Consider the following 24,199-nt stretch of genomic DNA (forward strand, 5'->3'; position numbering starts at 1 on the left):
CGGTGGTTGCAGTGAAACGCTAAACAAAGAGATTCTTACTTTTAATGTCTCCTTCTTTTCTGGTATTACACTGGTTTTATAATCCCGGTGCTTAGGCAACTTTTCCAAGAACAACCTGGGTAATAAGCAGAAAACAATAATGACACGCGGTACACGGGACAGAGTGAGACACACACGTGGCAAGCGTGCCAGGAACAGAGGCAGCTCTCGGACACAACACACACACAAGTTTCATTAAAACTGCCAAGGGAGTTAGACCAACAGGAAGTAGTGCAACCTGCACGCTAGGGACACCCAAGAGACTTGCATCAGGTGTTCTTATTTACAAAATGGCCATTGTACATACACTAAACCGGTAAAGCCAAATATCCCGGGATTGGCTGCATCTCCTGGAGCATTCCTTCTCTCTTCACCCTCACCTGGGATCATGCCTAATTCTGGAGCCCAGCCGGCGGGGTGACATTTCAGTTCATTTACTGTTCGGTGGGCTTCCCAGTTCATTGCCATCCTGGGGTCCTTCTCCATCGAGGTAGGAATGCCCTGATCTGGGATCTGCTACACTGGCAGGCTGCACAGCGCGCGGTGGCTGCTGTAGGTGCCTGGGAGATCCCAACCAAATTGGGGGGGGTGATTTGGGGAATTAATGTCTTGCAGACCCCTGTCCGGGACCCCCTCCCTCTGTGTGCTGCAGCTGCTAATGTTTGAAGTGCTGGGTGTGGGGGGGTAGGAGGCTGTTAGCACCTCAGTAGTACCTGCTGTACTGGTGGAGTGAGATGTCAAGTGTTGGCAGCTCTGGTTGGCGGCATTCCTGGAGGTTTGATCACATGATCTGACCACGACACCTGACCATGAACCCCCATTGCTCCCCCATTCCCCCGTCTCCCACTCCCCCGCCCCCCCACTCTCGCGCCCCCGCTCCCGCCCCCCCACTCTCCCGCCCCCCGGCCCCCACTCTCCCGCCCCCACTCTGACCCCCATTCCCTAGTCTCATCTCCCCCAGGCCCCACCGTTTCCCCCATTCCTCAGTCTCTTGCCCTCCCCCCAAATCCCCCACTCTCTTCCCCAGTCTCCCACTCTCCCCCACCCCGTTCCCATTCCATTCCCCAGTCTCCCGCTCTCCCCCAGCCCCCACTCCCTTCCCATTCCCCACTCTCTGTCGCCAGTCTCCCGCTCTCCCCCAGCCCCACTCTCTCCCCCATTGACCCAGGGCCCTGTGACCATTCAATCCTGGGACAGAGCCCTGTGAGCATTCAATCCTGGGACAGGGCCCTGTGAGCATTCAATCCTGGGACAGAGCCCTGTGAGCATTCAATCCTGGGACAGAGCCCTGTGAGCATTCAATCCTGGGACAGGGCCCTGTGAGCATTCAATCCTGGGACAGAGCCCTGTGAGCATTCAATCCTGGGACAGGGCCCTGTGATCACTCAATCCTGGGACAGGGCCCTGTGACCATTCAATCCTGGGACAGAGCCCTGTGAGCATTCAATCCTGGGACAGGGCCCTGTGACCATTCAATCCTGGGACAGGGCCCTGTGGCCATTCAATCCTGGGACAGGGCCCTGTGAGCATTCAATCCTGGGACAGAGCCCTGTGAGCATTCAATCCTGGGACAGGGCCCTGTGAGCATTCAATCCTGGGACAGGGCCCTGTGAGCATTCAATCCTGGGACAGGGCCCTGTGAGCATTCAATCCTGGGACAGAGCCCTGTGAGCATTCAATCCTGGGACAGGGCCCTGTGAGCATTCAATCCTGGGACAGGGCCCTGTGAGCATTCAATCCTGGGACAGGGCCCTGTGGCCATTCAATCCTGGGACAGGGCCCTGTGAGCATTCAATCCTGGGACAGAGCCCTGTGAGCATTCAATCCTGGGACAGGGCCCTGTGAGCATTCAATCCTGGGACAGAGCCCTGTGAGCATTCAATCCTGGGACAGGGCCCTGTGACCATTCAATCCTGGGACAGAGCCCTGTGAGCATTCAATCCTGGGACAGAGCCCTGTGAGCATTCAATCCTGGGACAGGGCCCTGTGAGCATTCAATCCTGGGACAGGGCCCTGTGACCATTCAATCCTGGGACAGAGCCCTGTGAGCATTCAATCCTGGGACAGGGCCCTGTGAGCATTCAATCCTGGGACAGGGCCCTGTGACCATTCAATCCTGGGACAGGGCCCTGTGAGCATTCAATCCTGGGACAGAGCCCTGTGACCATTCAATCCTGGGACAGGGCCCTGTGACCATTCAATCCTGGGACAGGGCCCTGTGACCATTCATAGAGCCAGAGTGTCATAACGGCACAGGAGGAGGCCATTTGACCCATTGAGTCCGTGCCGGCTCTCTGTAGAGCAATCCAGTCAGTCCCATTCCCCCGCTCTATCCCCGTAGCCCTGCAAGTTTATTTCCCTCAAGTGCCTATCCAGTCTCCCCTTGAAAACATTGAGTGTCTCCGCTTCCACCACTTCCATTGGCAGCGAATTCCAGGTCCTCACCACTCGCTGCGTAAATTTGTTTTTCCTCACATCCCCCCTGTATCTCTTGCCCAAAACCTTAAATCTGTGTCCCCTAGTCCTTGTACCATCAACTAGTGGGAACAGCCTTTCCCCGTCTAGCCTATCCAAACCCGTCATAATCTTGTACACCTCTATCAAATCACCCCTCAACCTCCTTTGCTCTAATGAAAACAAATCCAGCTTCTCCAACCTGTCCTTGTAGCTAAGATCCCCCATCCCCGGAACCATTCTGGTAAATCCCCTCTGCACCCTCTCAAGGGCCTTCACATCCTTCCTAAAGTGTGGTGACCAGAACTGGACACAATACTCCAGTTGTGGCCTAACCAGCACTTTATAAAGGTTCAGCATAACTTCTCTACTTTTGTACTCAATACCTCTATTTATGAATCCCAAGATCCCATATGCTTTGTTAACCACTCTCTCAATATGTCCTGCCACCTTCAGGGACCTATGCACATTAACTCCCAGGTCCCTCTGTCCCTGCACACTCTTTAAAACTGTGCCATTAAGTGTATATTGCCTCTCCCTGTTCCTTCTGCCAAAATGTATCACCTCACACTTCTCTGTATTAAATTCCATCTGCCACTTGTCTGCCCATTCTGCTAGCCTTTCCATGTCCTGTTGCAGTCGATTGATATCATCACTGTTTGCTACACCTCCAAGTTTGGTGTCATCGGCAAATTTAGATATTCTACTTTGTATTCCAATATCCAGGTCATTTATATGCCCCAGCACTGACCCTTGGGGAACACCACTGTCTACCATCCTCCAGTCTGAACAACAGCCATTTACCACAACTCGCTGTTTTCTGTCCTTAAGCCAATTCCTTATCCAAGCTGCCACTGATCCACCTATTCCATGAGCCTCAATTTTGTAAACCAGCCCTCTATGTGGTACTTTGTTAAACACCTTCTGAAAATCCATGTAGACAACATCCATTGCATTCCCTTCACCAATCCTCTCTGTTACTTCATCAAAAAATTCAATTAGATTACTCAAACATGATCTGCCTTTTACAAATCCATGTTGGCTCTCCTTAATTAGCTTAAACCTCTCCAACTGCCTGTTAATTTTTTCTTGATTATTGTTTCTAAAACTTTACCCACCACTGATGTTAAACTGACCGGCCTGTAGTTACTAGGATTGTCCTTACACCCTTTCTTGAACAATGGTGTCACATTTGCCACTTTCCAATCCTCAGGCACCTCCCCCGCATCTAGGGAAGATTGGAAAATTATGGCAAGCCCTTCCGCCATCTTCTCCCCCAATTCCCTTAGCAACCTGGGATGCAAGCCATCTGGACCAGGCGTCTTATCCACTCATAGAAGATAGGAGCAGGAGTAGGCCATTCGGCCCCTCGAGCCTGCTCCACCATTCAATGCGATCATGGCTGATCATCCAAATTCAGTACCCGGTCCCTGCTTTCTCCCCATACCCCTTGATCCCTTTAGCCTTAAGAAATATATCCAACTCCTTCTTGAATATATTTAATGTATTGGCCTCTACTGCCTTCTGTGGTAGAGAATTCCACAGGTTCACCACTCTCGGTGAAGAAATTCCTCCTCATCTCTGTCCTAAATGGCCTACCCCTTATCCTTAGACTGTGACCCCTGGTTCTGGACACCCCGACCATCGGGAACATCCTTCCTGCATCTAGTCTGTCCAGTCCTGTCAGAATTTTATAGGTTTCAATGAGATCCCCTCGCATTCTTCTATACTCCAGCGAGTACAAGCCCAATCGACCCAATCTCCCCTCATACGTCATTCCTGCCATCCCAGGTATCAGCCTGGTGAATCTTCGCTGCACTCCCTCCATGGCAAGAACATCCTTCCTCGGATAAGGCGACCAAAACTGCACACAATACTCAAGATGTGGTCTCACCAAGGCCCTGTACAACTGCAGCAAGACAGTTCCTGTACTCAAACCCTCTCGCTACGAAGGCCAACATACCATTTGCCTTCTTAACCGCCTGCTGCACCTGCATGCTTACCTTCAGCGACTGGTGCACAAGGACACCCAGGTCTCGTTGCACTTCTCCTTCTCCCAATCTATTGCCATTCAGATAATAATCTGTCTTCCTGTTTTTGCCACTCTAAGCATACCCAGCCTTTCTAGTACATCCTGTCTATCAATTTTCACCCCTTCCATTGCTTCTACCTTTTCCACTTCTACTGATATTTTGTCAGCATCCACCTCCTTAGTAAACACCGATACAAAGTACTTATTGAGTATTCTAGCCTTGCCCTGCAACTCTAAGCATACATCACCTTCTTTGTCTCTAATAGGCCCCACCCTGCCTCTTACTACCCGCTTACTGTTTACATGCCGGTAGAAGATTTTTGGGTTCCCTTTTATGTTAACCGCCATTCTACTCTCATATTCTCTCTTTGCCAATCTTATTTTCATCTTCACTTCCCCTCTCAACTTATTGTTTGGTCTGGTTCTCCGTTGAATAATTCACCTGACATACACCATACACCCTCTTTTTTGTTTCATCATCTTCTCTATCTCCCTCGTCATCCAAGGAGCCCTTGCTTTGGTTCCCTTACCCTTCCCTCTTGTTGGAATGTACCTAGCCTGTACTTGGAACATCTCCTCCTTAAAGATCACCCATTGTTCTGTTACAGTTTTTCCTGTCAGTCTTTGGTTCCATTTTACCCTGGCCAGATCCTTTTGCATCCCATTGAAGTTAGTCCTATTCCAGTTTAGAAGTTCCACTCTGGATTGTTCCTTGCTCCTCTCCATTGCTAATCTAAATCTTATGATACGATGATCACTCGTGCCCAAGTGTTCTCCCACAGACACTTGGTCAACCTGGCCCACCTCATTCCCCAGCACCAGATCCAGCAATGCCTCCTTCCTAGTTGGGCCAAGAACATACTGGTCAAGGAAATTCTCCTGAACACATTTCAGAAATTCCTCCCCCTCCTTTCCCTTTACCCTAGCATTATCTCAATCGATATTTGGGTAATTAAAGTCCCCCAATATCACCACTCTATAGCTCTTGCATCTCTCTGCGATTACCCTGCAGATTTGCTCCTCTACCCACCTCTCACTATTTGGAAGCCTATAGAATACCCCCAATAGTGTGATCAGACCCTTTTTGCTCAACTCTAACCAAATGGATTCTGTCCTTGTCCCCTCAAGAACATCCTCCCTTTTCAACACTGCAATGTCTTCCTTAATCAGCACTGCCACCCACCTCCCTTTTTCCTTCCCTATCTTTTCTCAACACCTTGTACCATGTCCTCACCGTTTTTAAGCCACGTTTCCGTTATTGCCACAACATCATATTGCCACACTGCTAATTGTGCTTGTAGCAACGTTATTCACCACACTTTCTGCGTTTACATACATGCATTCTAAACACATTTTTGAATTTTTCGGAGTCATTCATTCCTGGGACAGAGCCCTGTGAGCATTCATTCCTGGGACAGGGCCCTGTGACCATTCAATCCTGGGACAGGGCCCTGTGACCATTCAATCCTGGGACAGAGCCCTGTGACCATTCAATCCTGGGACAGGGCCCTGTGACCATTCAATCCTGGGACAGGGCCCTGTGACCATTCAATCCTGGGACAGGGCCCTGTGACCATTCAATCCTGGGACAGGGCCCTGTGACCATTCATTCCTGGGACAGGGCCCTGTGACCATTCAATCCTGGGACAGGGCCCTGTGAGCATTCAATCCTGGGACAGGGCCCTGTGACCATTCAATCCTGGGACAGGGCCCTGTGACCATTCAATCCTGGGACAGGGCCCTGTGACCATTCAATCCTGGGACAGGGCCCTGTGACCATTCAATCCTGGGACAGGGCCCTGTGACCATTCAATCCTGGGACAGGGCCCTGTGAGCATTCAATCCTGGGACAGGGCCCTGTGAGCATTCAATCCTGGGACAGAGCCCTGTGACCATTCAATCCTGGGACAGAGCCCTGTGAGCATTCAATCCTGGGACAGAGCTCTGCGACCATTCAATCGTGGGACAGGGCCCTGTGACCATTCAATCCTGGGACAGAGCTCTGCGACCATTCAATCCTGGGACAGGGCCCTGTGACCATTCAATCCTGGGACAGGGCCCTGTGAGCATTCAATCCTGGGACAGGGCCCTGTGACCATTCAATCCTGGGACAGAGCCCTGTGAGCATTCAATCCTGGGACAGAGCCCTGTGAGCATTCAATCCTGGGACAGAGCCCTGTGAGCATTCAATCCTGGGACAGGGCCCTGTGAGCATTCAATCCTGGGACAGGGCCCTGTGAGCAATCAATCCTGGGACAGTTCACTGTGAGCATGACATTTAGGAAGGACAGGAAGCTAGGAAAAGGTGGAGGGGTGGCCGTTAATTAATGATGGTATTAGCACAATAGAGAGGGATGACCCAAGTTCAGGAAACCAGGATGTAGAAGTAGTAGAGATGAGAAATGATAAAGGCAAGAAGTCACTTGTGGGAGTGGCGTACAGGCCCCCTAACAGTAACCACACGGTAGGATGGAGTATAAGGAAAAATAATGGGAGCTTGTCAGAAAGATATGGCAATAATCATGGGGGATTTTAATCTACATATAGACTGGAAAAATCAGATGGGCAAAGGTAGCCCAGATGAGGTGTTCATAGAATGTTTTCGGGATAGTTTCTTACAACAGCACGTGCTGGAGCCAACCAGAGAGCAGGCTATACTAGACCTGGTATTGTGCAACGAGATAGGATTAATTAATGACCTCATAGTGAAGGCGCCCCTAGGTAGCAGCGATCATATGATTGAATTTTACATTCAGTTTGAGGGAGAGAAGAGTGGGTCCAAGACTAGTATTTTAAACTTAAATAAGGGCAATTATGAGGGCATGAAAGCAGAGCTAGCTAAAGTGAACTGGCAAATTAGGTTAAGGGATAGGCCAATGGAGTTGCAGTGGCAGACATTTAAGGGGATATTTCAGAATACACAGAATATATACATTCCAATGAGAAAGAAACATTCCAAGGGGAGGACCCACCATCCATTAACTAAAAAAGTTTACGATAGTATCAAACTTCAAGAAAAAGCATATAATTGCACAAAGATGGGTGGCAGGTCAGAAGATTGGACCGAATATAAAAAACAGCAAAGAATGACTAAAAGATTAATAAGGAGAGGAAAAATTAGAGTACGAGAGATAACTAGCTATAAATATAAAAACAGATAGTAAGAGTTTCTATAGATATTTTAAAAAGAAGAGTTAACAAAGTGAGTGTTGGTCCTATAAAAAGTGAGTCTGGGGAATTAATAATGGAAGATAAGGAGATGGCAGTTGAATTGAACAGGTATTTTGCATCGGTCTTCACTATAGAGGATTCAAGTAACATCCCAGAAATAGCTGTAAATCAGGAAATGGAAGGGAGGGAGGGAGGAGCTCAAGAAAATAACAATCACCAGGGAAGTGGTACTGAGCAAATTGTTGGAGCTGTGGGCTGACAAGTCCCCGGGTCCTGATGGGCTTCATCCTAGGGTCTTAAAAGAAGTGGCTAGTGAGATAGTTGATGCGTTGGTTTTAATTTTCCAAAATTCCCTAGATTCGGGGAAGGTTCCATTAGATTGGAAAATAGTGAATGCAACTCCTTTATTCAAAAAGGGAGACAGAAAGCAGGAAACTACAGGCCAGTTAGCTTAACATCTGTCATAGGGAAGATGTTAGGAGCTATTATTAAAGACGTTATAGCAGGGCACTTAGAAAAGTTTAAAGTAATCAGGCAGAGTCAACATGGTTTTGTGCAAGGGAAATCATGTTTAACCAATTTATTGGAGTTCTTTGAGGAAGTAACATGTGCTGTGGATAAAGGGGAACCGGTGGATGTACTGTACTTAGATTTCCAGAAAGCATTTGATAAGGTGCCACATCAAAGGTTATTGTGGCAAATAAAAGCTCATGGTGTAGGGGGTAACATATTCACATGGATAGAAGATTGGCTAGCTAACAGGAAACAGAGAATAAGCATAAATGGGTCATTTTCTGGTTGGCAAGATGTAACGAGTGGTGTGCCACAGGGATCAGTGCTGGGGCCTCAACTTTTTACAATTTATATAAATGACTTGGATGAAGGGACCGAAGGTATGGTTGATCAATTTGCTGATGACACAAAGATAGGTAGGAAAGTAAATTGTGAAGAGGACATAAGGAGGCTACATAGGGCTACAGATAGGTTAAGTGAGTGGGCAAAGATCTGGCAAATGGAGTAGAATGTGGGAAAATGTGAAGTTGTCCATTTTGACAGGAAGAATAAAAAAGAAGCATATTACCTAAATGGTGAGATTGCAGAGAGATCGGGGTGTCCTAGTGCATGAATCACAAAAGGTTAGTATGCAGGTACAGCAAGTAATTAGGAAAGCTAATAGAATGTTATAGTTTATTGCGAGGGGGAATTGAATACAAAAGTCGGGAGGTTATGCTTCAGTTATACAGGGCATTGGTGAGACCATATCTGGAGTACTGTGTACAGTATTGGTCCCCTTATTTAAGGAAGATGTAAATACGTTGGAAGCAGTTCAGAGAAGGTTTACTAGACTAATACCTGGAATGGGCGGGTTGTCTTATGAGAAAAGGTTGGACAGGCTAGGCTTGTATCCGCTGGAGTTTAGAAGAGTAAGAGGTGACTTGATTGAAACATGTAAGATCCTGAGGGGTCTGGACAGGGTGGATGTGGAGAGGATGTTTCCTCTTGTGGGAGAATCTAGAACTAGGGGTCACTGTTTAAAAATAAGGGGTCGCCCATTTAAGACAGAGATGAGAGGACATTTTTTCTCAGAGGGTCGTGAGTCTTTGGAACTCTCTTCCTCAGAGGGCGGTGGAAGCAGAGTCTTTGAATATTTTTAAGGCAGAGGTAGATAGATTCTTGATAAGCAAGGGGGTGAAAGGTTATCGGGGGTAGGCGGGAATGTGGAGTAATCGGATCAGCCATGATCTTATTGAATGGCGGAGCAGGCGCGAGGGGCCAAGTGGCCGACTCCTGCTCCTAATTCGTATGTTCGTATGATCATTCAATCCTGGGACAGGGCCCTGTGACCACTCAATCCTGGGACAGGGTCCTGTGACCATTCAATCCTGGGACAGAGCCCTGTGATCATTCAATCCTGGGACAGGGCCCTGTGACCATTCAATCCTGGGACAGAGCCCTGTGACCATTCAATCCTGGGACAGGGCCCTGTGACCATTCAATCCTGGGACAGGGCCCTGTGACCATTCAATCCTGGGACAGGGCCCTGTGACCATTCAATCCTGGGACAGGGCCCTGTGACCATTCAATCCTGGGACAGGGCCCTGTGACCATTCAATCCTGGGACAGGGCCCTGTGAGCATTCAATCCTGGGACAGAGCCCTGTGACCGTTCAATCCTGGGACAGGGCCCTGTGACCGTTCAATCCTGGGACAGGGCCCTGTGAGCATTCAATCCTGGGACAGGGCCCTGTGACCATTCAATCCTGGGACAGGCCCCTGTGACCGTTCAATCCTGGGACAGAGCCCTGTGAGCATTCAATCCTGGGACAGGGCCCTGTGAGCATTCAATTCTGGGACAGGGCCCTGTGACCATTCAATCCTGGGACAGGGCCCTGTGACCATTCAATCCTGGGACAGGGCCCTGTGACCATTCAATCCTGGGACAGGGCCCTGTGACCATTCAATCCTGGGACAGAGCCCTGTGACCATTCAATCCTGGGACAGGGCCCTGTGACCATTCAATCCTGGGACAGGGCCCTGTGAGCATTCAATCCTGGGACAGGGCCCTGTGAGCATTCAATCCTGGGACAGGGCCCTGTGACCATTCAATCCTGGGACAGGGCCCTGTGAGCATTCAATTCTGGGACAGGGCCCTGTGACCATTCAATCCTGGGACAGGGCCCTGTGAGCATTCAATTCTGGGACAGGGCCCTGTGACCATTCAATCCTGGGACAGGGCCCTGTGACCATTCAATCCTGGGACAGGGCCCTGTGACCATTCAATCCTGGGACAGGGCCCTGTGACCATTCAATCCTGGGACAGGGCCCTGTGACCATTCAATCCTGGGACAGGGCCCTGTGACCATTCAATCCTGGGACAGGGCCCTGTGAGCATTCAATCCTGGGACAGGGCCCTGTGAGCATTCAATCCTGGGACAGGGCCCTGTGAGCATTCAATTCTGGGACAGGGCCCTGTGACCATTCAATCCTGGGACAGGGCCCTGTGAGCATTCAATTCTGGGACAGGGCCCTGTGACCATTCAATCCTGGGACAGGGCCCTGTGACCATTCAATCCTGGGACAGAGCCCTGTGAGCATTCAATCCTGTGACAGGGCCCTGTGACCATTCAATCCTGGGACAGGGCCCTGTGACCGTTCAATCCTGGGACAGGCCCCTGTGACCGTTCAATCCTGGGACAGAGCCCTGTGACCATTCAATCCTGGGACAGGGCCCTGTGACCATTCAATCCTGGGACAGAGCCCTGTGACCATTCAATCCTGGGACAGGGCCCTGTGAGCATTCAATTCTGGGACAGGGCCCTGTGACCATTCAATCCTGGGACAGGGCCCTGTGACCATTCAATCCTGGGACAGGGCCCTGTGACCATTCAATCCTGGGACAGGGCCCTGTGACCATTCAATCCTGGGACAGGGCCCTGTGACCATTCAATCCTGGGACAGGGCCCTGTGACCATTCAATCCTGGGACAGGGCCCTGTGACCATTCAATCCTGGGACAGGGCCCTGTGAGCATTCAATCCTGGGACAGAGCCCTGTGACCATTCAATCCTGGGACAGGGCCCTGTGACCATTCAATCCTGGGACAGGGCCCTGTGAGCATTCAATCCTGGGACAGGGCCCTGTGAGCATTCAATCCTGGGACAGGGCCCTGTGACCATTCAATCCTGGGACAGGGCCCTGTGAGCATTCAATCCTGGGACAGGGCCCTGTGAGCATTCAATCCTGGGACAGGGCCCTGTGAGCATTCAATTCTGGGACAGGGCCCTGTGACCATTCAATCCTGGGACAGGGCCCTGTGACCATTCAATCCTGGGACAGGGCCCTGTGAGCATTCAATCCTGGGACAGAGCCCTGTGAGCATTCAATCCTGGGACAGGGCCCTGTGAGCATTCAATCCTGGGACAGGGCCCTGTGAGCATTCAATCCTGGGACAGGCCCTGTGACCATTCAATCCTGGGACAGGGCCCTGTGAGCATTCAATCCTGGGACAGGGCCCTGTGACCATTCAATCCTGGGACAGGGCCCTGTGACCATTCATTCCTGGGACAGAGCCCTGTGACCATTCAATCCTGGGACAGAGCCCTGTGACCATTCAATCCTGGGACAGGGCCCTGTGACCATTCAATCCTGGGACAGGGCCCTGTGACCATTCAATCCTGGGACAGGGCCCTGTGACCATTCAATCCTGGGACAGAGCCCTGTGAGCATTCAATCCTGTGACAGGGCCCTGTGACCATTCAATCCTGGGACAGGGCCCTGTGACCGTTCAATCCTGGGACAGGCCCCTGTGACCGTTCAATCCTGGGACAGAGCCCTGTGACCATTCAATCCTGGGACAGGGCCCTGTGACCATTCAATCCTGGGACAGAGCCCTGTGACCATTCAATCCTGGGACAGGGCCCTGTGAGCATTCAATTCTGGGACAGGGCCCTGTGACCATTCAATCCTGGGACAGGGCCCTGTGACCATTCAATCCTGGGACAGGGCCCTGTGACCATTCAATCCTGGGACAGGGCCCTGTGACCATTCAATCCTGGGACAGGGCCCTGTGACCATTCAATCCTGGGACAGGGCCCTGTGACCATTCAATCCTGGGACAGGGCCCTGTGACCATTCAATCCTGGGACAGGGCCCTGTGAGCATTCAATCCTGGGACAGAGCCCTGTGACCATTCAATCCTGGGACAGGGCCCTGTGACCATTCAATCCTGGGACAGGGCCCTGTGAGCATTCAATCCTGGGACAGGGCCCTGTGAGCATTCAATCCTGGGACAGGGCCCTGTGACCATTCAATCCTGGGACAGGGCCCTGTGAGCATTCAATCCTGGGACAGGGCCCTGTGAGCATTCAATCCTGGGACAGGGCCCTGTGAGCATTCAATTCTGGGACAGGGCCCTGTGACCATTCAATCCTGGGACAGGGCCCTGTGACCATTCAATCCTGGGACAGGGCCCTGTGAGCATTCAATCCTGGGACAGAGCCCTGTGAGCATTCAATCCTGGGACAGGGCCCTGTGAGCATTCAATCCTGGGACAGGGCCCTGTGAGCATTCAATCCTGGGACAGGCCCTGTGACCATTCAATCCTGGGACAGGGCCCTGTGAGCATTCAATCCTGGGACAGGGCCCTGTGAGCATTCAATCCTGGGACAGGGCCCTGTGACCATTCATTCCTGGGACAGAGCCCTGTGACCATTCAATCCTGGGACAGAGCCCTGTGACCATTCAATCCTGGGACAGGGCCCTGTGACCATTCAATCCTGGGACAGGGCCCTGTGACCATTCAATCCTGGGACAGAGCCCTGTGACCATTCAATCCTGGGACAGGGCCCTGTGAGCATTCAATCCTGGGACAGGGCCCTGTGGCCATTCAATCCTGGGACAGAGCCCTGTGAGCATTCAATCCTGGGACAGGGCCCTGTGAGCATTCAATCCTGGGACAGGGCCCTGTGACCATTCAATCCTGGGACAGGGCCCTGTGACCATTCAATCCTGGGACAGGCCCTGTGACCATTCAATCCTGGGACAGGCCCTGTGAGCATTCAATCCTGGGACAGAGCCCTGTGAGCATTCAATCCTGGGACAGGGCCCTGTGACCATTCAATCCTGGGACAGAGCTCTGTGAGCATTCAATCCTGGGACAGGGCCCTGTGAGCATTCAATCCTGGGACAGAGCCCGGTGAGCATTCAATCCTGGGACAGAGCCCTGTGACCATTCAATCCTGGGACAGGGCCCTGTGAGCATTCAATCCTGGGACAGAGCCCTGTGACCATTCAATCCTGGGACAGGCCCTGTGACCATTCAATCCTGGGACAGGGCCCTGTGAGCATTCAATCCTGGGACAGAGCCCGGTGAGCATTCAATCCTGGGACAGAGCCCTGTGAGCATTCAATCCTGGGACAGGGCCCTGTGAGCATTCAATCCTGGGACAGGGCCCTGTGAGCATTCAATCCTGGGACAGGGCCCTGTGAGCATTCAATCCTGGGACAGGGCCCTGTGCCCATTCAATCCTGGGACAGGGCCCTGTGAGCATTCACTCCTGGGACAGGGCCCTGTGACTATTCAATCCTGGGACAGAGCCCTGTGACTATTCAATTCTGGGACAGGGCCGTGACCGTTCAATCCTGGGACAGGGCCCTGTGATCACTCAATCCTGGGACAGGGCCCTGTGACCATTCAATCCTGGGACAGGGCCCTGTGATCACTCAATCCTGGGACAGAGCCTTGTGACCATTCAATCCTGGGACAGGGCCCTGTGAGCATTCAATTCTGGGACATGGCCCTGTGATCACTCAATCCTGGGACAGAGCCCTGTGAGCATTCAATCCTGGGACAGGGCCCTGTGACCATTCAATCCTGGGACAGGGCGCTGTGAGCATTCAATCCTGGGTCAGGGCCCTGTGAGCATTCAATCCTGGGACAGAGCCCTGTGAGCATTCAATCCTGGGACAGAGCCCTGTGAGCATTCAATCCTGGGACAGGGCCCTGTGAGCATTCAATCCTGGGACAGGGCCCTGTGACCATTCAATCCTGGGACAGGGCCCTGTGACCATTCAATCCTGGGACAGAGCACTGTGAGCATTCAATCCTGGGACAGGGCCCTGTGACCATTCAATCCTGGGACAGAGCACTGTGAGCATTCAATGGGATGACAGGAATGACGTATGAGGAGAGATTGGGTCGATTGGGTTTATACTCGCTGGAGTTTAGAAGAATGAGAGGGGATCTCATTGAAACATAAAATTCTAACAGGACTAGACAGACTAGATGCAGGAAGGATGTTCCCGATGGCGGGGGAGTCCAGAACCAGGGGTCACAGGATAAGGGGTAAGCCATTTAGGACAGAGATGAGGAGGAATTTCTTCACCCAGAGAGTGGTGAACCTGTGGAATTCTCTACCACAGAATGCAGTGGAGGCCAATTCATTAAATATATTCAAGAAGGAGTTAGATATATTTCTTAAGGCTAAAGGGATCAAGGGATATGGGGAGAAGGCAGGGACAGGGTACTGAATTTGGATGATCAGCCATGATCGCATTGAATGGCAGAGCAGGCTCGAGGGGCCGAATGGCCTACTCCTGCTCCTATCTTCTATGTTTCTAGGCAAGAGAGAGAGCTGCTAGGGATGCTGGGTAGAGAGATCGCCATTGCACAAAAGCCGTTTCTTTCACCTCGCGGAGACCTCGCGGTGACCTGCGAGGCCCGGGTTTTAAGTTGTAAATGGATGAGGGGCATCAAAGGCGGTTGGTAGTTTGTAATATGAGGGTGTCCATGGTTTCACGGCACAGTACTCAGTACAGCCCCTCCGACAGTGCGGCGCTCCCTCAGTACTGCCCCTCCGACAGTGCGGCGCTCCCTCAGTACTGTCCCTCCGACAGTGCGGCGCTCCCTCAGGACTGCTTCTCCGACAGTGCGGCGCTCCCTCAGTACTGCTCCTATGACACTGTAGCAGAGGCTCCCTCAGTACTGTCCCTCCGACAGTGCGGCACTCCCTCAGTACTGCCCCTCCGACAGTGCGGTACTCCCTCAGTACTGCCCCTCCGACAGTGCGGTACTCCCTCAGTACTGCCCCTCCGACAATGCAGCGCTCCCTCAGTACTGACCCTCCGACAATGCAGCGCTCCCTCAGTACCGGCCCTCCGACAATGCAGCGCTCCCTCAGTACCACACCTCCGACAATGCAGCGCTCCCACAGTACCGCCCCGACAATGCAGCGCTCCCACAGTACCGCCCCGCCGACAATGCAGCGCTCCCTCAGTACTGCCCCTCCGACAGTGCAGCGCTCCCTCAGTACTGTCCCTCCGCCAGTGCAGCGCTCCCTCAGTACTGCCGCTCCGACAGTGCAGCGCTCCCTCAGTACTGCCCCTCCGACAGTGCAGCGCTCCCTCAGTACTGACCCTCCGACAATGCAGCGCTCCCTCAGTACCGGCCCTCCGACAATGCAGCGCTCCCTCAGTACCGGCCCTCCGACAATGCAGCGCTCCCACAGTACCGCCCCGACAATGCAGCGCTCCCACAGTACCGGCCCGCCGACAATGCAGCGCTCCCTCAGTACTGCCCCTCCGACAGTGCAGCACCCCTTCAGTACTGTCCCTCCGACAGTGCAGCGGTCCCTCAGTACTGCCCCTCCGCCAGTGCAGCGCTCCCTCAGTACTGCCGCTCCGACAGTGCAGCGCTCCCTCAGTACTGCCCCTCCGACAGTGCAGCGCTCCCTCAGTACCGCACTGGGAGTGTCAGCCTAGACATTTTGAGCTCAGGTTTCTGGAGCGGGACTTGAACCCACGACCTTCTGGCTCCGAGGCGAGTGCACGACCACTGAGCCATGGCTGACCCCTCCACAAACTCAAGCCCATGTTTGAACAGTGCCACCCAGTTCGGTGATGTCTGGGCACTTACGTTATGTACTTGTTGTAAAGAACAAATGCACTTTCCAGGTTGCCTTCATCCACATAAACGGAGGCCATTCGAATCATTTCGACTCCGGACCGGAAGTACCTCCGCGGAGGGACGTCGTCGTTTACGTCCACAGAACTCCCTTTCTTGGTGAGAGCCCGCACACGCTCCTCGGGAGACAAGCTGACATCAGAGTGTTCCGGCATCGCGAGCAGCCCAGTCTAGCCAAGGGAAAGAAACGCTCAGTGCCACGTCACAACACAGCAACTCGCACACAATTATAGCTCATTTCATTGACCCAGAAAAGCCAGTCACTGTTACTGCTCTCAGACTGACTGATGATAGAGGCACCGGTCTGGGCACCTCTGGGGAAATTAGCCAGGGTTTCGGATCCTGAGCACTCTCTCCGTGGCCCCGTACCCCAGGCTCAGCTGTGATGGTCCCACGGTTAAATGTCTGGTTGACATTCGTTGCTGAGAATCACACATGAAGGCTGGCCACTTGGGAGGGGGACGAGAGAGTGATCATCGCCTGTGGAGCTGAACCCCAGCGGGGGCAGCATCCTTAGGAAGGACAGAAATGGGGCAGGAAAACAAAGACCGACATTTCTCTGGCAGGATGTAATTAGACGACATTATCTACCCTAAGGTATGCTGTGATAGGAACACAGGAGGAGGCCATTCAGCCCCTCGAGCCTGTTCCGCCATTTAATGAGATCATGGCTGATCATCCAAACTCAGTACCCGGTCCCTGCCTTCTCCCCATAGCCTTTGATCCCTTTAGCCTTAAGAAATATATCCAACTCTTTCTTGAATATATTTAATGAATTGGCCTCCACTGCCTTTTGTGGTAGAGAATTCCACAGGTTCACCACTCTCTGGGTGAAGAAATTCCTCATTTCAGTCCTAAATGGCTTACCCCTTATCCTTATACTATGACCCCTGGTTCTGGACTCCCCCATCAATTCCGTTCAAAGTCTTAAAAATCTCAATCAAATCACCCTTAACCTTCTATATCCCAGGGATTCCAAGCCTAGTTAGTGTAATGCCTCCTCATAATCTAACCCTTGGAGTCCGGGTATCATTCTGGTAAACCTACGCTGCGCTCCCTCCAAGGCCACTATCTCCTTCCTAAGGTGTGGTGCCCAGAACTGCTCCCAGTGCCCCAGGTGTGGTCTAACCCAGGCTGTGAACAGCTGCAGCACAACTTCCGGGGACAGGCCGGGCAACGCCCAGGTTCACTTCACTCCCGGCCGGCCGGCCGGAATCAGCGGCCTGAGGCGCGGTGACCTCAGCCCCGGGGGCCGCACTCACTCACCCGCGGTCACTGGAGGCGGAATCAGCGACAAGGCCGCAGCCCCGCCCCTCCGCGCTGCTCCACCGGAAACTCCCGGGACCGGAGGGAAGCCCCGCCCTCCGACCAATCACAGCGCCCGCCGGCCAGCCCCGACCAATCACAGCGCCCGCCGGCCAGCCCCGACCAATCACAGCGCCCGCCGGCCAGCATCGACCAATCACAGCGCCCGCCGGCCAGCATCGACTAATCACAGCGCCCGCCGGCCAGCATCGACTAATCACAGCGCCCGCCGGCCAGCATCGACTAATCACAGCGCCCGCCGGCCAGCATCGACTAATCACAGCGCCCGCCGGCCAGCCCCGCCCTCCGACCAATCACAGCGCCCGCCGGCCAGCCCCGACCAATCACAGCGCCCGCCGGCCAGCCCTGACCAATCACAACGCCCGGTGGCTAGCCCCGCCCCCGACCTATCAAAGCGCGATAATTGCAATCCCCGCCCATTGACCAATCACATCGCTCGGACTTCAAGCTCCGCCTGCCGACCAATCACAGCGCTACACTTGCAAGCCCCGCCCATCGCCCAATCAAAGGCCCGCCCAGCTGTCAATCTCAGCGCTCGGGCCTTCTCTTCACCCCTCACTTCCTGTCAAAATCTTAAAAATCTCAATCACGGGCATCGTTTTCAAGACTGTCACTGACCTCATCTCCTCTGGAGATCTTTCCCCCCACGGCCACCAACCTCATAGTTCCCCAACCCCGCACAGCCCGCTTCTACCTCCTTCCCAAGATCCACAAACAGGACTGCCCTGGTAGACCCATCGTTTCAGCCTGTTCTTGCCCCACGGAACTTATCTCTTCCTATCTCGACTCTATTTTTTCTCCCCTTGTCCAGTCTCTTCCCAGCTACATCCGCGACTCTCCGGACGCCCTCCGCCACTTTAACAGTTTCCAGTTTCCCGGCCCCAACCGCCTCCTTTTCACCATGGACGTACAATCCCTCTACACCTCCATCCCCCACCAGGGTGGCCTGAGGGCGCTCCGCTTCTTCTTTGAACAGAGGCCCGACCAGTCCCTATCAACCACCACCCTCCTCCGCCTGGCTGAACTTGTTCTCACATTGAACAACTTCTCCTTTGACTCCACTCATTTCCTCCAAATTAAAGGTGTTGCTATGGGTACCCACATGGGTCCTAGCTATGCCTGCCTGTCCATGGGATATGTGGAACACTCTTTGTTCCAGTTCTACTCGGGTCCCCTCCTTCACCTCTTTTTCCGCTACATTGATGACTGTATCGGTGCCGTTTCCTGCTCTCGCCCGGAACTAGACAATTTCATTTACTTTGCCTCCAATTTCCACCCTTCCCTCACCTTCACATGGTCCATCTCCGACTTTTCCCTTCTCTTCCTTGCCTTCTCTGTCTCCATCTCTGGGGATAGGTAATTGACAAACATTCACTACAAGCCCACTGACTCCCACAGCTACCTGGACTACACTTCCTCCCACACCGCCTCCTGTAAGGACTCTATTCCATTCTCCCAGTTTCTCCGTCTCCGCCACATCTGCTCCGACAATGCCACCTTCCATACCAGTGCTTCCGACATGTCTTCCTTTTTCCTCAACCGAGGATTCCCCTCTACCATGGTTGACACGGCCCTTGATTGTGTCTGTTCTACCTCCCGCACTTCTGCCCTCACCCCTGCCCCTCCCTCCTGGAAGCACGATAGGGTTCCCCTTGTCCTCATCTTTCACCCCACCAGCCTCCACATTCAACGGATCATCCTCCGCCATTTCCGCCACCTCCAACGTGATCCCACCACCAAACGCATCTTCCCTTCCCCTCCCCTTTCAGCATTCCGTAGGGACCGCTCCCTCTGAGACACCCTAGTCCACTCCTCTACCACCCCCAGCACCCCTTCCCCTTCACCCGGCACCTTCCTGTGCAAGCGCAGGAGATGCAACACCTGTCCTTATACCTCCCCCCTTCCCACTGTCCAGGGCCCCAAACACCCCTTCCAGGTGAAATAGCGATTTACTTGTACTTCTTGCTATCTAGTATACTGTATTCGCTGCTCACGATGCGGTCTCCTCTACGTTGGGGAGACCAAACGCAGATTGGGCGACCGCTTTGCAGAACACCTCCGTTCAGTCCGTAAGGGTGACCCCGAGCTTCCGGTCCCTGTCATTTTAATTCAACGCCCCATTCCCACTCAGACCTCACTGTCCTCGGCCTCTTGCATTGTTCCACGGAAGCTCAATGTAAACTCGAGGAACAGCACCTCATCTTCCGATTAGGCACTTTACAGCCTTCCGGACTCAATATCGAGTTCAACAATTTCAGATCATAACCTCGGCCCCTATTATATTTTTATATTTTTTATCCACACTTTTGGTTTGTGCCTTTTCCTTTTTTCTCTCCCCCACATGGCAGCTGTCTCTCACTCTGCCAGCGCATTTCACACTTCATCTAGAGCCATCCTTTGTCTCTTTACCTGTCCTATTACCATCTCGTCTTGCCTTGAATATCTCTTAATGTCTCTTCACCCCCCACAGACCTTCCCTTTTGTTCTCTCACCCCCTCCCCCATTTCCCAGCCCCCAAACTTGCTTTTTAATCTGTTTCATTTCCTGCTTTTTTCCAGTTCTGACGAAGGGTTTCGACCTGAAACGTTGACTCTGTTTCTCTCTCCACGGATGTTGCCGGGCCTGCTGAGTTTTTCCAGCGTTTTCTGTTGTTATTTCAGGTTTCCAGCATCTGCAGTATTTTGCTATTGTATCAGCGCACGGGCTGTAAGCCCCGCCCCCGACCAATTACAGCGCCCGGCCGGCAAGCCCCGGCCAGCAGCCAATTATTGTTCCGGGCGGAGCCCCGCAGCCACTCTCAGCCTCTGCTCCTACAATCATAGAATCATAGAAAGTTACAGCACAGAAGGAGGCCATTCCGGCCCATCGTGTCCGTGCCGGCCAACAAAGAGCTCTCCAGCCTAACCCCACTGTAAAGTCTGTGGGTTGTATTGCAAATAATACACAGACTCCAAGATTAACAAATAAAACAGGTCTTTACTATTCAGAGGTTCGGGCGAATCTGCCCTAGTTAACGTATCACAACCCTTATATACTGGTGTGGTCACTATCGGTATTACAGTATACATGAGCCAACAAATAGTGCCACACCTAAAGTAGTGCTCTTAAAGGCGAACGGTTACATTCTATAGTTCCCTTAAAGGTAAACGGGTACATACACTACAATCCTCCCTTTTTAGCTTTTTACTTACAGAATCCCGTTAAACATACAATCTTCAACTTTATATAAACAGTTTGCAGATATACTCTCGATGGAGTCAACGTCATATAACAGTTTACAAACATACTCTCAGTGGAAACAGTTTACAGGTTCAGTCTCTGTGGGAACAGTTCATAAATTCAGTCTCTGGTATTAATTCGTCCCAGACAGCATCTTTTTGGTGTAGCCGGTTCACCTGGTAACGTGACTCCTCCATAGCCTTTTTAACAGCTTGTACTTTCGTCCTGTTGAACCAGCAGTGCGGACTTATACAACCCACTGGCTGTCTTGATAATGTCCCTGGATTTTTTTTACAAATTTAGCACCTTTCGTAGTGTTCGGACTGAGGTAGTAGAAGTAATAATATTTTAAACAGTTATTATTTTCTGCTTCTTCTTTTTCTTTTCTGCCTTTTTGAAACTCTCCGAGCTCCTTTCTCGGCTGCCATCTGTAGCGCCACCAACTCTCTATGTTCCTTAGACCTTAAGTGCTTCATCCGGATTTCAGCACTTTGAGAGTTTTCATCACAAGCTGGGCAGACCACATCCTCATAATATTCAGTGTCACTCAACAGGTCATGGTCACATTCGGGGTCATCCTGAGTTAGTCCATCGAGAGGCCCTTCTACTTCTTCCTTACCCAACTGGACGCTAGCCGACTGCTGTTCCTTCTCTATCTCTCTTTCTTTAAAAGACTTCCTCATGCGTTCATATTCATTCCACTCCTCCAGGGTTGTCTGCCATTCCTTCACTACTGACCTCAATACCTCCCCTTCCATCGAGGATTGAGTTATCAGGTGATTTAATCCTTCTATCACAGCAGCTGTTTCCACATCCAGACATCTCTCCTGAAGAGACTTCTTCATGTGTTCAGCTTCCTCCAGCTTTTTCTGCTCCAAACCCCTCTCCTTTGACGATTTAAGCTCATGTTCAGGGCCCATTCTTACGATCTCTGTGTTTCTTACAGTTCCCTTTTCTTCCACTGAAAAGATTCCCAGTTGAATCTGTTCTTCAAGTCGTTGGACCTCGGCCATTGCCGCTTCATATTTATTTTGTGTTTCCTTTAATAATTTAACGAGTTCTTGGACATCCTGTATTCCCTGTTCTGTTATGTCTTCCACCACTAATTTTTCCTCTATGGATTGAATCCCTAACGATGAGTCAGCCTTGGCCTGGAGCTCATCAAACATCTCCTGCAGTCTTTGTAATTCTTGCTCCTGTTCAGACTTTTGTTGTTCATATGCTTCCAGTAAAACTAGCTTTTCGGAGGTTGCCAAGTTAACCCCTTCCAGGATTGTAGTCTGAGCCTGTTCATACTGTTCTTTCAACTCGTTACACTCTGCTTGCAACAAGTCGTAGAGATGAACTGGAATACCATCCTGACTTCCTGAAGATTCCTCTTCCTTTGGATCGTTCTGTGCATATTCTAGTTCCTGAACAGCCTCAGGGAGATGTGATTGATACTTGGCCACGATGGCTCTATGGTCGCTCTCTGCTTGAGCTAGCTGTCTCTGTTGTCTTTCCAGGGTCTCCCATTCGGTGTCCCAGAACTTTTTCATCTTTTCCATCTCTTGTACGAGACGGGCACTCAACTGTTCTAATTGTCGTTGTACTTTGACATAAGTTTGGGACCGAGCTCGGTGTTCTTCTGTCGTGGATGAATCCTTAGCTTGAGCAGGCTCAGAATTCTCTGTCAACCTGGGGTTCTGCTCTACAGCTTGATTTTGCTTGGTAACATGGGCCTGCCTGCCTGTCTTCGTTTCCTTTCCCCTCATCAGCAATTCCCTTTTTGCCTTGTCTTCCATGTTTACATTGGTCGTCACGTCATCCATTTCAGAATCTGAGCTGATAGCTTGCACCGAGTCCTCCTTCCCTATGGCTTTTAGGTAGTGCCATTCTATGTTTATTTTCTGCATCCACTCCCGCCCTAGGAGTGGTGGTCCTCCCTCAGGTAATACGTACAGATTCATTCGTGGGTGTTCTTTGCCCCTATCTCTCACTTTGACTCGTATTTTCCCCATGGGGTATACATTATGCCCCATGTATGTCTGTAATACGAATTTAGTATTTCTTAAGGGTATGTGAGAGAATAGCCGGTGGTAGTCCTTTTGGTTGATGACTGATACAGCTGATCCCGTGTCCAGCTCCATTCGTACTTGGACTCCAGCTATTTTTAGTGTGACCCAGATCGTCTGTAGATCAGTTACTTTACCCACATTGTGGATTCTCAGACTATCCAGCTCCTGGCTGTTTGGGTCTGAGTCTGAATTTTGTTCGTCTGAACTCTTTTCAGCCACCTGATGCACCTTGTTGTACTTTCCTTGTGGTGGTGGCTTCCTTTGCTTGTTGGTCTTCTTTCCGGACCTGCATACCTTCGCGATGTGACCCAGTTTGCCACATTTCCTGCACTCTTGGTTCTTAAACCAGCACTGATTCTGGTCGTGCGTTGTCTTTCCACAACGGTAGCATTTGGAAGTGCTTGCAGTAATTTGGTCCACCCCGAGTGCCGCCGCCTTTAGCTGCATTTCCGCCGTTCCTTTCGCTGCGGCTTCGTGCGATGAAGCTATGAGGACAGCCCTGTCCAGTGTGAGGTCGTTTTCTTCCAGAAGTCGCTTCTGCGTTCCTTCTTTGGCCAAGCCGCATACGAACTTGTCCCGCAGCGCCTCTGTCAAATTCCCTCCAAACTGGCAGTATTTCGCTAGCTTACGCAGTTCGACTAAGTATTCTGCATTGCTTTCATCTTTCCTCTGGGTTCTTGCGTAAAATTTAAATCGTTCAGCCAGCATCAACGGTGTGGGGTTCAAGTGATCCTTCAGCACTGCTACGATCTCTTCGAAGGTCTGGTCCACTGGTTTAACTGGTGCTATTAGATGTTTCAAGAGCCCGTATGTTTTTGCTCCCATCGAATTTAACCAAGTTATTGCCTTGTCGTCATCCTCAATTTCGTTGGCTTTGCAATATATTTCTATGCGTTCCACATACGTGGCCCAGTCCTCTATCTCAACATCAAAATCATTAATATTTCCTCGCTTAGGCATCTTCTTCTCTTCTCGAGAACAACACAAGTATTTCTTTACTTATTATTATTTTTCCTCTCTTCTTGAGAACAACACCAGTATTTCTGTAAATTCTTATTATTTTTCTAAGATGGCGGTTTCCCGCTTCTGTCTTCTTCCCCGGCGGTTTTCCCGCGAAAAATGGCGGCTTTCCCGCGCTTCTCGGCTCTCCCCGCCCACTTTAATGGCGGTTTTCCCCGCGCTTTTCTGTTCTCCCCGCCCACGGCAATGGCGGTTTCCCGCTTCTTCCCCTGGCGGGAGGGGTACACTTTCCCCCGCGGGCGACGGCCGCTGGCTACCGGTCCCCAGCCTGTGCGTCGGCTTCAGCGCTCTCCGCTGGCTTTCAGACCCCCAGCCCGCGCGTCGGCTTCAGCGCTCTCCGCTGGTTTTCAGATCCCCAGCCCGCGCGTCGGCTTCAGCGCTCTCCGCTGGCTTTCAGACCCCCAGCCCGCGCGTCGGCTTCA

At 51.8% G+C, this 24,199-nt stretch overlaps 1 protein-coding gene across 1 annotated transcript in view; it reads right to left on the reverse strand.

The window, feature by feature from the left end:
• LOC147098079 (STAM-binding protein-like) overlaps positions 1 to 17,533 on the reverse strand; it is a 31,761-nt gene extending 14,228 nt beyond the window's left edge. Inside the window, 3 exon segments of the mRNA XM_085971317.1 lie at positions 40 to 115; positions 16,108 to 16,325; positions 17,422 to 17,533. Coding sequence (XP_085827443.1) covers positions 40 to 115; positions 16,108 to 16,310 — 279 coding nt within the window. The 5' untranslated portion in view covers positions 16,311 to 16,325; positions 17,422 to 17,533.
• Positions 17,534 to 24,199: the final 6,666 nt, after the last annotated feature.

This window comes from Somniosus microcephalus, chromosome 30, assembly GCF_052327205.1.
Source record: "Somniosus microcephalus isolate GS21.2 chromosome 30, FLI_Smic_1.0, whole genome shotgun sequence".
NCBI classification, from domain to species: domain Eukaryota; kingdom Metazoa; phylum Chordata; class Chondrichthyes; order Squaliformes; family Somniosidae; genus Somniosus; species Somniosus microcephalus.